General features: G+C 43.8%; 2 protein-coding genes across 2 annotated transcripts; one reads left to right on the plus strand and one right to left on the minus strand.

Annotated features, from left to right (window-relative positions):
- The first annotated feature begins 8,024 nt into the window (after nt 1-8,024).
- LOC103307387 (olfactory receptor 5AR1-like) lies at nt 8,025-9,257 on the plus strand. Its single transcript, XM_008178121.3, has one exon. The coding sequence runs from the start codon at nt 8,322-8,324 to the stop codon at nt 9,255-9,257; it is 936 nt and encodes a 311-aa protein (XP_008176343.2). The 5' UTR covers nt 8,025-8,321.
- A 4,245-nt stretch (nt 9,258-13,502) lies between these two features.
- LOC135982799 (olfactory receptor 5AP2-like) lies at nt 13,503-14,463 on the minus strand. The gene is given in 2 exon segments (XM_065590992.1): nt 13,503-13,579; nt 13,582-14,463. Coding segments are annotated over 2 exon segments (936 nt in total). The 5' UTR covers nt 14,441-14,463.
- Nucleotides 14,464-17,728: the final 3,265 nt, after the last annotated feature.

Consider the following 17,728-nt stretch of genomic DNA (forward strand, 5'->3'; position numbering starts at 1 on the left):
ACAACTCCCATTCCCCCCAAATCTGCATCTACAACCAAAGCCTTACTTTACCCAAAGATGATAACAACACCGCATGTTCCCCTCGAGTCAAAACTTGCTTGCACACTAAGAGGATGTTTACACTGGCACTGGAGGTGTAATTTTCAGCTAGGGTAGACATACCCCTTCTAGCTCTGATCAAGCTAGCATGCTAAAAACAGAAGCATAGCCACGGTGGTGCGAATGGCAGGACGGGTTAGCCGCCCCGAGAATGATCTCATTTGAAACCCTCGGCATGTAATCGGGCATAAGCCCTCATGCTGTCTAGGCTACACTTCTATTTTTAGCATGCTAGTTCGATCAGAGCTAGAAGGGGTATGTCTACCTGAGATGGAAATTATACCTACCAGCTTTAGTGTAGACAGACCCTGAAAAAAAGAACGGAGACCAGGTACTACAGCACCACCTGATGATACCCGCATAACAATACTTTTTCTCTCCTATTTTTTTCATCTCTGTATATGTATAAGTGCAAAGTGTTATTATGGCCAGTCAGTGGCAATGGAGGAGTTCCTGACTTCTAGCCTTTTAATCAACATGACACACAGGCAGCTCAGTACCTTTCCCCCCACAAATACACAGATCTTTGCTGGAATGGAGGCATCGGTATTTGAAATATCAGGGAAGGCGGCTGAACAACTGCCACAGTTTGAGGTTTAAATATAGCTGGTGGATTTTTTCCCACAGGAAAAAAAGGGATAAACTTTTTTTGTGAAACATTTTCCCCCTTTTTTGACCAGCTCCAGTTTTTGTCAATAGACAGCCCCGCCCGCCCTTCTCCCATCTCCCCGAGATAACTGCCGATATCCCAGCACCACCATTTCCTCCCATGTAAATATTATAAAGGAAAATAACCTCTTAAAGCTCCCTGCTTCCAATTCTTGACCCCAGTGCATCACTTTGCTTGTGTGAGTTGAGGACCAGGGGGTATTTGCTTATGCCACTAAACTTGTTAAACTGAAAAATAACTTCAAATTATTATTTTTTTTTCCCAAAAGATCAGGGTGAAATTAAAGGCAATTTATGGTCCTAGACAGATCATGACATGTTCCTTCCCCCTTCCCCGTAAACTCACCCTCCACTTGGAATGGTGATGACGAAAGTGTCATCCCCTTCCAGAGAGGCAAGGCTAATGCATTTTCTCACCCAGGAATAGCATTGTGTTCATCCGTCCCTCTCTAGGGGAGCATCAGGAGTTTCCTCTGCCCCTAGAGATGAAGGGGTGGTGGCAGGACACCCCCCCACCAGTACATACCCCAGCAGCTAGAGTGTATCTGTTTTTGAAGAGAGCAAGCCAACTGAATTCCTCCATTCTTGCCACACACAGCTCCCTGCTGGGATGGGTTGGCATGGCTCCCAAAGCAGTGTGTCCTGCCGTTAACATCCCATTCAGATGCATGGGGCAGGTAACGGAATAGACCCATGTTCACACACTACACGGTATTGTTATAATGCTTGTACAAGGTTTGCCTTGTGAGGTATTAGTTAAAAACTCATAACTTGCTGATGAATATCATGGCAAAATGCACATGGCATCATTACATGTAAAGTTAGGAACATAAGATGAAATCATGACTCAAGCATGTTTCCCAGATAAGTCCAGGGAGTAGCTAAACCACTTCCTCAGAGACAAAGGGCAAGCTGATACTTCAGGGATCAAGTCTGACTCAACAAGGCTGATAGACCATTACCTGCCAAGTGGCCATTCTTTGACAAGGAAAGGGGCAGGGATAGAAATCTACATTTTAGCAAAGAAACTGCATGGAGTTTCCTTTCTTCACCAGACTGCCTGTCACCTTTCTCCTAGCTGGAAATGCTTCTCAATGGGGGGCAGGACTATAAAAATAAGGGGCAGACACCCCAAGACTCCCATCATCTCTCTCCCTGTCTATCTCTGGCATCACACCTAAGAAGATAAAAGAAAACAGCCACTGGACTAACGGGGAGGGATCCAGACCTAAGAGTTTGGTCAGTAATAGGTTGGAGTCTGTAGTGAGAAACTTTGTTTGAATCTAACCTAGTTTATTAAGTTAGGCACTAGTAACTATTTTATCTTTATTTTTCTTATAACAGTTTGTGACTTTTCAGCCTCATTACTTGTACTCACTTAACATCTATCTCTTTGTAATTAATAAACTTGTTTTACTGTTTTACCTAGTCCAGTGTGTTTAAATTGGAGTGTCTGTCTATTCTATTTAAAATAATAAGATGGCATGTACTTGGTGGATCAGACAGATGCTCATGAGAAAGAGGATAAATAAGGTGGGGAAGGAAAACGTCACATGAGGGAGGGTGTGACAGCAGGAATACAAGTCTCCTATCCCAAATATTCAGGATTTAGATGAAGCAGGGCCAGATGGTGATATCATCTGGTTCCTTCTCTCTGGCTTGGTCTGGTCAGGACGTCTTTCAGGATCAGGACGATGAAGGCTCAGTTGTGTCATGGTGGATGCCAGAGGATGATGGAGGTGGCAGCCATAATGCTAAAGCTCAGGAGGCCTTCCAACCCACTTGTCCCCGTGCTATGATGTAGTGACCCCACCCCCAGATAAACAGCATCCATTGAGGGATGGATACTACATCCCTGGATCATTAACCTATCCGAGCACGTTTGGGTGGATTCAACTATAAACATTTCCTCCTATTTGTAGAATCTTTCAGCTCATTGCAGTGCCAACCCATGACTTTACCAGGTGCCTTGCAGACCCCTTAGTGCTGCTCCTTTAACCCAACCATCCAGTTCATAGCAGTCTCCGTGTCTCCATCTTTTGCTGACTTTCATACACAATTGTATGTAACAAGCCGAGCGGGATTCCTGTTACCTGGGATATCTTAGATTTCATGCATCTGTGCAATGTGGGGCTGGCTCCATGACTGGGGGCACCAGGCAGGAGAGCTGAGACTGTGGCCCCGTTTTGCCAAGCACTGTACCAGCACATGTTATAGGCAAGTCCCCAAATTGCTTATAATATAAATAAGCAAAGGCAGAGAGAGGGAAATAGATTTCCTGAAGGTCATACAGCAGGTCAAAGTTAGGAGTAGATTCCAGGTCTCCTGGCTCCCAGCCCAGTTCCTAATCCACTAGACCTGTTAGCGTCTCAGGTTTTTTCAATGATTTTGTAAAAATCCTCTATTGCTACATCAATTGCAGTAAGAGCATAGGATAAGCCTGTATTAGTATGTCTAAGGGCTTGGGTGGTTTGGCTTTTGACCTAAGAATTGTGTAACCTCTCAGAATTTAGGTTAAGCGTATTCGTATAAAATTGGTGCTTCCAAAAAATCCTCCAATATCACCTACGATGCTACATCATGCAAAAGTGTTTTGTTGGGGCCTACTTGAATCATGCCATCCGGTGGGATAGGGTTCAATGCCGGACAGATAGTAGGTGAGGAGTATGTACAAATGGTCAGGTTGTAACATCGTATATCAGTACAATGTAAACGTTTAACGGGGTGTACACAGGATTCCTGACAATAGAGTCCCTCCATCCCAGGTTCCCACCGCAGAGGAGGAACATCCGTCCATCCCACATTTACAAACACTGTTAGGTTAATAAAAAGTGCCCAATCCTCCCACAAACATTCACACCAATACTCTCCCAACCCATTAGCAGCCTCATAAATGTTGTGAATCTTGACCGATCCATCCGAGGCCCTGGAAATAGAATGGTTTGTTTGTTCTAGAGGAGTGTCCGTAAATTAACACTCTGTCCTTTGGTTCCACTCCCAACTTTCTGTGGTCTTGTACCCTGAAATTGGGGGTCCTATATGAGTGGGCCCACATCCCATGAAGCTAAATACCCAGTAACAGTCCAGATTCGGTGAGATGCAGGGAGGGAGCCAAAGACTGCTCCCGGACTGTGGTAGTTGAATTGGGACCTCAGAGCTTGGATGTTTTTGGAGGCGAGCTGTAACCACAATAGGTCCCAGGTGATCTGGCTGAGAGGTAAGCCAGATGTCTGGCTTTTTTTTACCCATTCGCTGCTGCCTCTTGTAGGAAGTTGCACATACTGACCAGCTTTGAAGCAGGTATCTTGTGTGACATGTACCAAAGGCGGGTCCCAGGAGGCTGCATCAGGTATATTTACCAAGAGGATTAACATGGGGAACCACATTTATTACCTAGAAGGATACAACATTTGTTACCTAGAAGGATACAGTATGTTGCTCTTTGCATCTACAATGAGATGGGTTTTGCTGGTGAGGGATCCTTCAGCTTCCTGGCTGAGGAAAATGGGCCAATTTCCTTTGAAACTAAGAACAGGGAATGAAGTGAGCTCATGAAGTGAGCCCAAGTTTTGAAGACAACATGTCCATGTGCAGTTATCCCCAGAGGACTTGAAAGACATTTTAATGATCCCATCAGTTCTTAGCCTGATGTGCAGACCTCTGGGGACCACCCAGGGATTACATCTGCAAATGCCACTAAAACTAATATATAAACAAACCCAGCGGTCTCCAAATACAATTCTTTTGGCGGGGTCAACAATGACAGACATCTGCCTGCTGCCGGTGGGTTTCATCACTCTGGTTCTGATGGAGCTGGCATAAATATTCTCTTTTGACTTTTTTTTTTTTTTGCAAGTGGAAATAGTTCTGATTTGGAGCCAATTCACCTGGAGAAGGGACTGTCTGAAGAGTCCATCTATTATTGTGTTCCTTTTGCACAGTAACACAATGCTGAGGAAAGTCATGCTGATGCCTCAAGTAATCTGGGAAACACAAGTGATTGCTTAGGTAAGAGTAATGTATGAAAAAAAGGGCAGTGGAAGTTGATGTTACAAAAAGGCCATGTTCTCAATGGCTGTAACTTCTCTGAAATCAATGCCCATTTGCTCTAGTTGAGGGCCTGACTTACGATAGGGGAGTGGTAGCTCTGGTATACTTAATGATGGGACTTGTCTACTGTTGAACAGCTGGTTTCTGTAAGTGCTTTACAATCAGCGTGCTTGCTTGGGATGTCTTGAAAATTGCGCTGCCTCCTGGAAGCCAAGGGTAAGGTCCAAATGGATAGTCGCTTGTGCTTGGAATTCTCGAGGTACAGCCCCACGGTTCTGAGTGCTTGCTAACCCAAGTCAGACTGCTTTGAGTGTGGACTGAAGGGGACTTGGGCTCAAAGCTGACTCCCGGGCTTCATGTGCATTGTGGGCATCCCAAGGCTGGCTCGAGGTGACAGTCTGTGCTCATCGAGTCTTAGCATCACTCTTGAACTGTGAGCTTCAGTCCTGGCCCTGGCAGCTTCCTTAACCTGTGTGTGGACGTGAGTTACATTCTGCAGAGGTTTCTTTTGGAACTTTTGCCCTGAGAGCAAAGCTCCTGGTTTAGGGGCTGATTTTTCGAGATGCTCCAAAATGTGTCGGCATCAGGGGATTGACTTTAAAGTGACATGTTCTAACCGAGCCAGGGATGGGATCTGAGAGATACATTTGGGATCATTTTGTTCCGAGGATCCAGCCATGCAGCCCTTCTTAAAATTAGCTGCTTATAATTTTCAGAGTACTAAAATCGACATATATAGGTAAATTGATTTCAAACGTGATATGCTGCAAGGCAGTTTGGAGTAGAGCTGGCGGTGCTATTTGGGGGTAATTTGGTTAAGAGATTCCTGAGAAGCCAGGACAGGGGTTCTCAGCCTTTCTCTTTCTGAGTCATCCCACCCCCAACATGCTATAAAAACTCCAGGGCCCAGCTGTGCCACAACAACTGTGTTTCTGCATATAAAAGCAAGGCCGGCATTAGGGGATAAAATTGCCTGGGGCCCTATACCACAGGGGGTCCGCGAAGCTAAGTTGCTCAGGCTTTAGCTTCAGCCTCGGGTAGTGGGGCTGGGGGCCATGGGCTGCAATCCTGTACGGTGGGGCTTTGGCTTTCTGCTCTGGGCCCTAGCGAGTCTAATGCCAGCCATGCCTGGAGGAAACCCTGAAACCTGCTCACGGCCCGCCCAGGGGCCCCGGACTCCTTGTTGAGAACTACAGAGGTAGGGAACAAAACTAGGGATCTGACTGCTATGCCATATACCATTGGACTGTCCTGGGATCAGCCCCTTTGTGAGTGACACACACTAAGCAGTGTACTCCCTTGGTGACTTAAGGGCCCAGGTCCTGTCCCTAGAACGAAAGGACCGTGTGTCCCCACCCTTTACCCCAGTATTTTGTGTGCTGTCCGCCTTAGTGCTCTCAAGGTGCCTTTCTGCTCAGTGTTTGGGACCACAAGGAAGCAACTTTGGAAGCATGAGCGGGACAGTCACTTTAGAGGATGTCCAGCCCTCCACAAACATCCCCCCCCCCACAATGCCCTAGAGCTATCTGCCGACGTCTTGGTGGGGGACAGTTTGGGGGGCAGTGCTGGGTCAGAGATCGGATGCCTGGATGGCGATGGAGAGCCTTGATGATATGGGAGGGAATAGTTGCCACACAGAAAATGACACGGGAGAGGCCAGTGTAAGAATCCCAGCCAGGATAAATCACCCATCTATTGGGATAGGCTCACTGAACGCCTGCCTGGCAGCACTAGATATGATGAACCGGGTCTGTGCCAGCCACGAGGAACAAATGTGCTCAACGCATAGCACGGGCACACGGGACAGGGTGAGGAGCTGAGAACGGGCGTGCTCGGTGCATGGTACAGTACATAGCTCTGGGATTGTAGCTGGGAGCTGAGAATACATCAATGAGAGCAGACTAAGGAACCGTGAATGGGCTTGCTCGATGAATGGCACATGCACACCGTGCTGGGACAAGGACTGGAAGCTGGGGATGGGAATGTGATCTGCATGGCACAAGTCCAACAAGGGCTGCGTTGCAATCCTACAGGCACATTCAGGGCACGTTCAGTGTGTGGCATGGTGCACAGACCAGGTGTGGTCAGTGCGTGGCACAGAACACAGGTCTGGGATCATAGTTGGGAGCAGAAAAGATGCATGCTTGGTGCATGCACCTGGCAAACACTGTGAGACCAGTGTAGGGATCTGGAAATAAGTATGTTTGGTGCATTGTGCAGGCATACAACTCTGCCACTTGATGGGGAGCTGCGAATGGGCTCTGTAGTAAGAAATGTATGAGTGCCCATGTGTCATATCCTTTCTCACACTGAGTAGAAGCTTGTTACGCAAAGATTCCTATTGGTCAATGGTAAAGCTCATTGATGTGGATTATGGTCTCAGATTCTGGGTTTTCTATAACCTTGGAAGCTTATTCCAATACTTACCTATCCTTAGAGTTAGAGAGTTTCCTCCTCATAACTAACCTAACCTGGAAGGTTGGTCGAAGCATGAAGGGGCATACAAATGTTTAGCATATCTGGATGTAAATACTTTTCAACACTGGCTACAACAGTGCCATGCAAATGCCTCTTCTCACTTTCAGGTGACATTGTAAATAAGAAGTGGGCAGCATTATCGCCTGTAAATATAAACGAACTTGTTTGTCTTAGTGATTGGCTGAACAAGAAGTAGAACTGAGTGGACTTGTAGGCTCTGAAGTTTTACACTGTTTTGTTTTTGAGTGCAGTTATGTGAAAATAATCTTACATTTGTAAATTGCACTTTCACAATTAAGAGATTGCAGTATGAGGTGAATTGAAAAATACTATTATCTTTTTTACAGTGCAAATATTTGTAATAAAACAATAACACAAAGTGAGCACTGTACAATTTGTGTTCTGTATTGTAACTGGAATCAATATATTGTTGAAAACATCCAAAAATATTTAAATAAACAGTGTTCTATTATTGTTAAATCTGCAATTATTTTTATATCTCACAATTATATTGTTAATTGTTTGACAGACGTACTAGTTTGCTTATGAAAATGTTATGTGCGACTGTGTCTAAAGCCTTACTAAAATCTATATCGTATCTACTGCTTCACCTCATCTTCTAGGCTGGTTACACTGTCAAAGAAGGACATTAGGTTGAGTTGGCATGATTTCTTCTTGACAAATCCGTGTTGGCTGTTACTTATTGTTGGCAACAGGGATTGAACTACGGCTCTGACTTTAAGAGTATGAGCGTCTACTGCCAGAACTCAAAGACCCAACTGTGTAGCCTGAAGCCAGTAGCAGACTCTTAAATCTCGATATGGTCTAGTCACTACAGGGACCCAGAGAAGCAGAGGGTATATTTGATAGTTATAATATCTTCAGACCTATGCACTGACTACAGTTTATGCTTTATTGAAAGTGACAGAATTACACCAAGGGGTTTGCACTCAGCCCTTCTTTGTCTCCTCTTTCAGTGTACACCTCACTTTTCTCACCTGCCGAGGACAGTGCATCTGGGATAAATGGGAGAGAGAAATCGCACTCTGGTGACTGAGTTCATCTTGTTGGGATTCACAGACAACCTGAAGCTGCAGGTCACCCTCTTTGTAGTGTTTCTGTTGATCTACTTGCTGATCCTAATGGGGAACCTCACCTTGGTCACCTTAATCAGGACTGACTCCCGACTTCACACCCCCATGTACTTTTTCATCAGCAACCTGGCCCTCTTAGATGTCAGCTACTCCACCATCATAATTCCCAGCACGCTGATGACCTTTGTAGCAAGGAGAAAGGTCATTTCAGTCACTGGATGCACTGTGCAGTTTTTCTTCTTCTCCATCGCCATCTCTTGTGAATGCTGGCTGTTGAGTGTGATGGCGTATGACCGCTTCACGGCCATCTGCAGCCCATTGCTCTACACCGTCATCATGTCCAAGCGGTTCTGCGTGCTGCTGGTGCTGGGGTCATATTTCATGAGCTGTCTGAATTCAATGGTTCAAACTGCATTTATATTCCATTTGTCATTCTGTGATGCCTATATCAATCATTTCTTCTGTGATGTGCCCCCCATTGTGAAGCTGTCCTGCTCTGACACCCACATCACAGACATTGTTCATTTCACCTGTGCGACGATGCTAGTAACAACTACCATCCTGATTATCCTCATCTCCTATATATACATCATGGTCACTATCCTAAGGATCAACTCTGCTAAGGACCAACGCAAAGCTTTCTCCACCTGCGTCTCCCACCTGATGGCTGTCACCATCTTCTACGGAACGGGCTCTTTCATGTATTTACGGCCCAGTTCAAAGTCTTCCATGGATCAGGACAAAATCATCTCTGTGTTTTATACCCTTGTGATCCCCATGCTGAACCCCCTGATCTACAGCCTGAGGAATAAAGAGGTCAAAGAGGCCTTTAGGAGGATGAGAGAGAGGAAGGTTTTTTCTCGGTAAATGTAAAAACTGGGTCTGGCTTTAATTCAATAGAGGGAAGAAAAGGCGGGGAATGATTTCTCTGTATTGTTAGCTTGATTTCTGTGAATAATCAATGTGTGCACCTTCCATGAAAAGGAATAAAGGAAGGTAGATTTTCCTAGTTCTTACATCACTAAATGCATCAGGAATAGTTATCAGAGAAGAAATGGGGGACTTTGTCAAGGTTTGTGCAGCTGGCTCTTAGAACACAGAAATATATTAGGAAAACCTGTCAAACAAACAGACTCATGAACCAGCAATGCAAATTGCCTTTTGCTAACTAATAGAAAATAGATGCATTCAACTCACACAGGCAAAGTACATTAATTAAATCATGGAATTTGTTTGTTGTTGCAGCTATACGTGCAATTAAAAAGGAGATGTGATGTAACCACAGTAAGAAAGTAGTGAATAGATACAGTACATTGTATTTAGAATGTTTTATATTCATGCTGAAACTGTACTGTTGGTAGATGATGTAACCTGTGCATGAACTTGCTCTGTATACAGCAGGAGAATTCAACATGGCTAGAGAAACACATTCAACCTGACAGCCTTTAGGTATTCTCCTATGCTTGGCTTCTGCAACCTTCTGTCTTATCTATCTATCTACCTACCTACCTAAAAGTTTTATAGTGTTAGCCAATCTCATATACAATATTATCTATAATAGTAGGTATGTTTATACAAGTATGAATTGTATTCATCTTAAGATCTTCCAAAATTATTTTTACTTATGTTATGCTATTTAACCAAGAGGAGATGTGAACTATTGTAATCTCAGAGAACAAGGACAAGACAAATAATTTTGCTAACGCCTCACTAACATATGCTTTATAACAAGTTTTTACTGGTAGAGGATGCTTCGAAGGTTTTGCCAACTTCTCAAATATAATGGTCAAAACAGAGATAATAAACTAGTTATACATGTTGTCCTGTTTACTTTCCAGTCTGTGCCAGCCCAGCAAAAACATTCAAAAACATGTCAAAGATAAGAGATAAAAAACCCCTCAACTCTAGTGTAGATAGAGGCAGAGTGAAGCTCAGATTTTAAGGCAGTCTGACCTCTGCATTGTTACCATCCAGATGTGTTGGTAATATATGTAGTCTTCCTTTCTCTGTTATGCTGCATTTACCTGTTACTAAGAATATTTTATTCATAAAAGTTGATTAAGCCTAGCCATTTGGCATTATTGAATTCAGTCGAACCTGTAACATGTGGTAATGATTTAGGGCTGGACCCAGTGTGCCTTAAAAGCCAAATGCACAACTCCCACTGATTTCACTGGTGCAAATCAAGCCTTTAAAGGGGGTGAGGAGAGGGAATTCTCTGAGCTTGTCCATTTTCCAAATGATTTTTATTTACCCATCTTGCACAAATATCTGAAGAGCTAAATTCAGCTTGGGCCAGTAAATGCAGCAAAATGACATTTCCTCTCTCGGTAACATGACATTACATGTCCCATTTTGGGGTGGTATCTGTGCCATTAATAGTTCCTCTGTTTATACCTTGGAAACTATTCAAAGTGATGCTTTAAAATGTCATGTGATGGGAAGATGGATAAACTTCAATGCTGATCTGTCCCTTAGGTAAGATCCATTTTGATACTGATAGCTATGGTTTCCATGTACTTGTCTGGCACATTTCATCCACTGAAGGATCTCCGAGAATGTCACAGGAGTCTTATGCACATTATTTTCCCCACTGCTTTATCACAGTTGCCTCTGCGGTGAGGCCGTTCTGGGCTAATGCAATGTAGCCAACATGAAACATGTCAAGAGTTAAAGGTCTAGCTGCCTCTTTGAACCCTCTTTGGCCAAATCCATGGAGGACTGGTGCAAAGCCTTCTCCACCTGCATCTTCCACTTGGTGGCCATCACAGTGTTCTTTGGAACTGGCTATTCCATGTATTCACAATATTTTGTGCACTCCCTCACGTGTTTGGGCTCTTGCCTTTGCCTGTCCTGGGAAGAAATCCCCGAATTCTCCCACTCTTAGATTATCAGCTCCTGTGTATCTACAGTGGCTTCTGATCGGGTCCATCTGGGCATGGGGCCTGCAAGTCTTCCCTTCAGGAGCTGTGATGAGTAATTAACACAGTGACCAGCTTTCTTAAAAAGAACCCCAAAACCTGTGTTTCATCTTAACAACAAAAACACAGCACAGCATGGGAGCAAAAGGATTTTCTGACAGTAAACCAGTCTAGGTGCACGAGTGTCTCACCTAAGGCTTAAGAACCCCTGGGGAGATCAGGAAGGCCCTTCTGCCGGGCCCATGGCTATGTCAGCCGGAGCCTCACAAACAGCACCTGACAACTGCCCCACCCTCACTAGAGATTTCCTTTTTAACTATTTCATATCCGTTCATTCTATTCCTACCTGTATAAGGGCTGTTCTGCACTGAAAACTGTCAGTGTAGCTACGTCTCTCTGGAGAGTGAAAAATCCACACACACCCTCTGAGAGACATAGCTATGCCAACATAACCCCATGGCATACACAGTGCTAGGTCCATGGAAGAATCCTTCTGTCAACCTAGCTACCGCCTCTCAGGAAGGCGGATTAACTACACAGATGGGAGTACCCCTCCTATCCCTGTCGTGAGCATCTACACTGAAGTGCTACAGATGCAGCACCTTGTGCGGTGGTAATAGTTTAAGTATAGACACACCATAAATTTGGGCTGGAGGCAAGGATTTGGGCACCATTTCTTAGTCCTGTTGCAATGTGAAGGATGGGAGGGTTGATCCATAACTATTTATGGCTACTGTATATGACATAGAAAGTGAGATTAAATACGGTCTAGTTTACACTGTGTTCTTGGGATGATGTAATAGATACATTGATTAAGCTGGACTGTTAGGAAACTAGCATGAAGGCAACAAAATATCTCTAGTAGAAGTAACCTGCCGGTAAACATGGCAGGAGTCATTAGCTGCTTCCTATTAATTTCTTTGGCTGATCTCTGATTCTTGTCTTTTGTGAAGGGGGAAATAGCATTTCCTGGGGTAAATAACACTGCTTTATTCACTTTCTCCACATCGTTAATGATTTTAGTGACCTCGATCATATTCCCCCATAGTTGTCTCTTTTCCGAACTGAACTGTCCCGGTCCTTTTAATCTTTCCTCATATGGAAGCTGTTCCATAACCTGATCATTGTTGTCACCCTTCCCTGTATCTTTTCCACTGCTAATATATATTTTTGAGATGGGCAGACCAAAACTGCATGCAGTATTCTAGATGTGAGTGTACCATGGATTTATATAATGGCCTTATGATATTTACTGTCTTATTATTTATCCTTTTCCTAATGGTTCTTATCATCTTATCTTATCTGTTAGCTTTTTGACTGCTACTGCAGCCAGAGTGGATGTTTTCAGAGAACTGTCCACAATGACTCCAAGATCTCTCTCATGAGTGGTAACAGCTAATCTAGACCCCATGATTTTGTGTGGCTAGTTGTATGACTCCTCAGTCTGGGACAGTTCCTCAGATCCGTCACCAAAAAAGAATGGTTCAGGTGTGGGAATCTCTCTCATATCCTCTGCAGTCAAGACCAATGCAAAGAATTCATTTAGCTTCTCTGCAATGGCCTTGTCTTCTTTGAGGGCTCCTTTAGCACCTCGATCATCTAGTGCCCCCCACCCATTCTTTGTCAGGCTTCCTGCTTCTGATGTACCTAAAAAAAAAGGCATTTCCCTCTTATGTTGCTCCTGCCTTCTTTCTCACCATGCAAGGCCCAGTGACAGGGGTAACAGCAGCAAGATCTCACTTTTCCCTCATCACTAGAGCCAGTTGGGAATTTTCCATTGGGATGATCTTCTGGTAGAACATACCTTTCTCACAAAATTTTAGGGAGGAAATTTTTATTTTTGCTGATTTTTTTTTCCATTGGAGAAGTTGAAAGGACAGGACTCAGCTACCTTCTTGGAAAGACCGTGCCAATCTCGTGTTCTACCAACAGAGAGGAAATGAAATTGGGAAGAGCCTTCTGGGCGGGTGGCCAGTCAGCCAAAAAACTCCATTTTGGGTTTCCCAAAATGGAATTTTTCAGAATTTCCCTCCCACAAAGTATTTTGAGATTTTAACTTTTTGTCCTGAGTTAGGATGATTATTTTTTTTGAAATCTCAACATTTTCCATAGGAGAGAAATTCCATTTTCAGGCCAGCTCCTCTCGCTTCTGTTTATTATTAAATGATGAAACTCATCCTCTTAGTTAGATTCAGTGAGGAATAATTTTCTGGTATATTGTCTTCCTCAAGGCGTCTTTCACCTCCTTGTTCCTCAGGCTGTAGATCGGGGGTTCAACATGGGGATCACAAGGGTATAGAACATGGACACCACTTTGTCGTACTCTGATGAGTTGCTGGATGTGGGTCGTAAGTACATAAAGAACAGAGCCCCATACAGTATGGACACAGCCATCAGGTGGGAGGTGCAGGTGGAGAAGGCTTTGCGTCTGCCCTCATTGGAGCGGATCCGCAAGATGGCCACCATGATAGAAACATAGGAAATGAGGATGACCAGGATAGTACTTAGTGCAGCTACAGCAGCAAAGAGGAAATGCACTGTGTCACCCACGCGAGTGTCAGAGCAGGAGAGTTTCTGGAGTGGGGGGATGTCACAGAAAAAGTGATCAATGATATTGGGGCCACAGAAGGACAGGCTGAACAAAGAGCCTGTATGCACAATGGCATTAATGGAGGCATAAATGTATGATGCCACTACCAACTGGACACAGACTTTCCTGGACATAATGAGCGTGTACATCAGCGGCTTGCATATAGCTATGAAGCGATCATATGCCATCACAGCCAGAAGTAAACCCTCAGAGTTCACAGAGAAGGAGTGGAAAAAAAATTGTGTGGCACACCCAGCAAAGGAAATGACTTTACTCTCTGCTAAGAAGTTCACCAGTGCCTTAGGGGCAATAATGGAAGAGTAAGTGAGGTCTACAAGGGACAAGTTGCTGAGGAAAAAATACATGGGGGTGTGTAGCCGCGTCTCGATCCTGATCAAAGAGATCATGCTGAGATTCCCCGCTAGGCTCATGCTGTAGATAAGCAAAAACATCCCAAAGAGGACAGCTTGCAGCGATCGACTGCCTTTGAATCCGAGAAGGATGAACATGGACACTCCAGTATGATTGCCATGCGCCATATATTCCAGGTGCGATCGATGCTGTTGGGGTAGAAGAAAGAAACACAGCCAAGGTAAAGCGTATGATTAAAGATTAACTGCATGGGACTGGGAGGTGGATACCACCATTGTGAAATACAGTAGAAAGCCAAGATACAAAAGCCAAGTTATGCTGGTCCGGCTGTGTGACATTTGCAAACTTAAACTCATTTCATGTGAGTCTGTTTAATTGCCAAGATTTTTACTCCTTTTAAAGAAAAGAGATTATAAAATAAAATAGAAAGATCACTTCAGAATTTTCAAAGTTTGCATCCCTGGCATTTGCAAATATAGCTTCATGGTATTATATGGCTAGGCATCATTTGAAAGGAAGTAGAGACACTAGGAAGGATCCGGAGAGGAGTGACAAAGGTGATCAAAGGGATGGAATGCGAGCAAAGGCTGAAGGAACTGGGTATGTTTAGTTTGGAAAAGAGGAGATTAAGGAGGGACATGATAGCCATCTTCAACTACTTGAAACACTGCCATAAAAAAATTGGAGAAAAGTTTTTCTCTCTTGCCACAGAGGGCAGGACAAGTAGCAGTGGGTTCAAACTACAGCACAGCCAATTTAGATTAAACCTCAGGAAAAGCTTCCTAACTGTCAGAACAGTTGGGCAATGGAACAGACCTGCCAAGGGAGGTTGTGGAAGGTCCTTCACTGGAGGTTTTCAAAAGGAGGCTGGATAGCCATCGATCTTGGGTGGGTCAGACACAACAAACACTGCATTTTGGCTGGGGGGTAGACTAGAACATGACCCATGTGGTCCCTTCTAACCCTATGGTTCTATGATTCTCTGAACTCTGCAACAACCTGATATAGAGCAGAAAGGTGGATGAGGTGTTTGAAAACCAGCCTTATATTGCAGCACTAGCACCCTTCCATAATTAAATCATCGGTTAGGAACCACGATATATTTATGACAAGTCAGCCAAAACCTCACTTTTGGAATAAAGTCCCAGAGTAAATTCAACAAAGACAATTCTTTTGGAGATAACTAAGTTAATATTCACAAAGGGGGTGTTCACATAACTAAAGGAGGTATGAATGAACTGCAGAGTTCAACAAAGGGAGGCTGTAGTTAAACCATGGATGAAAGAAGCCCTCACACCCGTTCTGGCCCCTGGCACTAGCATGGAACTGGCATAACTCAGCGAGGAATCAGAAGCAACACAAGTGGGTTTGGAAAAGATCACCATTCAAGAGAAAACCAGTCTACTGAACAGTGATACGACTAAAACATCTCTCTCTCTCTCCTCTCTCTCACGTTCACTATGGCAATATCACCCTCCCACCTCACCTGTTTTTGGCCCTGTAGCGCAAGCCACACAAGGCAGAATCAATTGACCTGGCCTCTAAGACTCTCTGCCATGGGTTATTTTTCCTTTCTGCAGTGTAGACATACTTTGAAGCTCTGTTAATCTCGCTCGTGTACCCAGAGTGCGTGGAGACAGTGCTTTCTTTCTCAGAAGATATTTTGAAAGCAGAAACATTAAGCAGCTTCATAGTGAATACACACCCGATAGCCACCTAGAACTCCACAATGAGATGCCCCAGTAGCAGGGAGTGTTGGTCAGACAGCGTCCAGGGAGACGGTTACTTGGAATCCAAGTGGGTCCAAATGTGCTTGTTCTTCCACTTCAAGCTAATGAGAAAATCTGAAATATACACGAGCTTTTTATTTTCGTTCCATTATCTCTGTGTATCCACCCTGAACCCTAGCAGAGACTAGTGTGTTGGGGGAAGCCAGTGCTGCCCGTTCTGTACAGAACGTTCTTTCTACAGAGAGACACCATCTCTCTCTAGGGCTGCCAATCTAGAATATTTCACCAGCAGAAAACCTGCTCAAAGAAGTTTAAAATGAAAACATTTGTTGTTCAAAAGCATGAACTGCATTTACAAAAAAAAAAAAAATCCCTTGCAACTTGATTCCTGGCAAACAAGGGGTATTTTTATCTTACCTTTTCCTTTTTTTTTTCATTTGAGGAGCGTATACAATAACTTAGTTCACTGAAGCACATTGGGCCAGATCCTTAGTTGGTATAAATCATTACAGCTCTATTGCGGTCGATGGTACTATGAGAATCGACAACAGCTGAGGGTCTCTAGCCCCATATATGACACTCCCCCCCCAAAAAATCACATGCCGCATTCAGGGTAGTTTAGGCTTTTTATCCCATTTTACTGCACATAATACAATGAGAGATAATCAAGACAACATTTTGGTGGTAAAAGAGTCACCATTTTCAGAACAGAAAAAACAACCACCCTGTTTCTCAGTGAAAAGAATGGATCTGGGTGTATTTACCAGGTAGCTGAAGAAAAGAAAACATTTTGTTTACTCACATTAGTCTTTGTCCTGTAATATTAAAGCTGCCTGTTGCAAGAGAGACATCTCTCTTTCTCGGAGTCAAAAAGTGTAATTAGAGGCAGGGCGTATTTATTTGGTCTGCAGGCATTTGGAGACAGAATCCCTTAGAGCTGTCAATCTCACGTCTGGCACAAAGGGCATCATTAAAATGCCCTTTAGGTCACATGGGAGCAGTAGATAGTGGGATGCCAATCTGTCGGCTTCTAACTTTGTTCAAGTTCTTTGAAGCGTTGATGCTGCTCTCCATCCCTTTCCCCTGTTTTATGCATTCCATAAATCTGAACCTCCCCCTAGCAATAATTACTTCCAGTCAGGAGTAAATGTGGAGAAGTTTATTGAAAATGCATTTTCTGTTACAGTTATTTAATTATTTTGTAATTGCGGAGAAAATTAGAATTGAGTCATTCCTAACACTGGTTTTTTGAGAGCCCAGAGATAGAAACTTTATAAGCAGTTTCCAGATAGAATGCAATGGATACTTTTTTCTTTTCTTCAGAGATGTCTAAAAACTTGGGATTGGAGTGGCAAAAAATTGCTGAAGATCAGGGTTGAGGGGCACTGGCAGACTCAGGGGTTCAGAAAGGGCTGAAATAGCATAGAGTGATGCATAGAGTAATGGGATGAAGGGCATGGCTGGGGCATATCACACCCTATATAAGCGATAATGTGTGTGTCTCTCTAGTAGTGATGATGAAATGGAATTTAAAAATACCAGGATGAGCATGTCATGATAGGGACTAACGACTTGTGATTCTACTATGGAAAATCATTCCTCATTTATCTACTATAATTCTTTCATTTTGTTGACAAAAGAGTGAATATGGGGGGAACCATCTGACATAGTATACTTGGACTTTCTTTGACAAAGTCCCTCACATGAGGCTATTAAGGAAGTTAG

Source organism: Chrysemys picta, chromosome 4 (assembly GCF_011386835.1).
Source record: "Chrysemys picta bellii isolate R12L10 chromosome 4, ASM1138683v2, whole genome shotgun sequence".
Classification (NCBI taxonomy): domain Eukaryota; kingdom Metazoa; phylum Chordata; order Testudines; family Emydidae; genus Chrysemys; species Chrysemys picta.

What these genes read in the sequence shown, in the direction of transcription:
- LOC103307387 (XM_008178121.3), top strand. Translation starts at nt 8,322, where the DNA reads ATGGGAGAGAGAAATCGCACTCTGGTGACTGAGTTCATCTTGTTGGGA.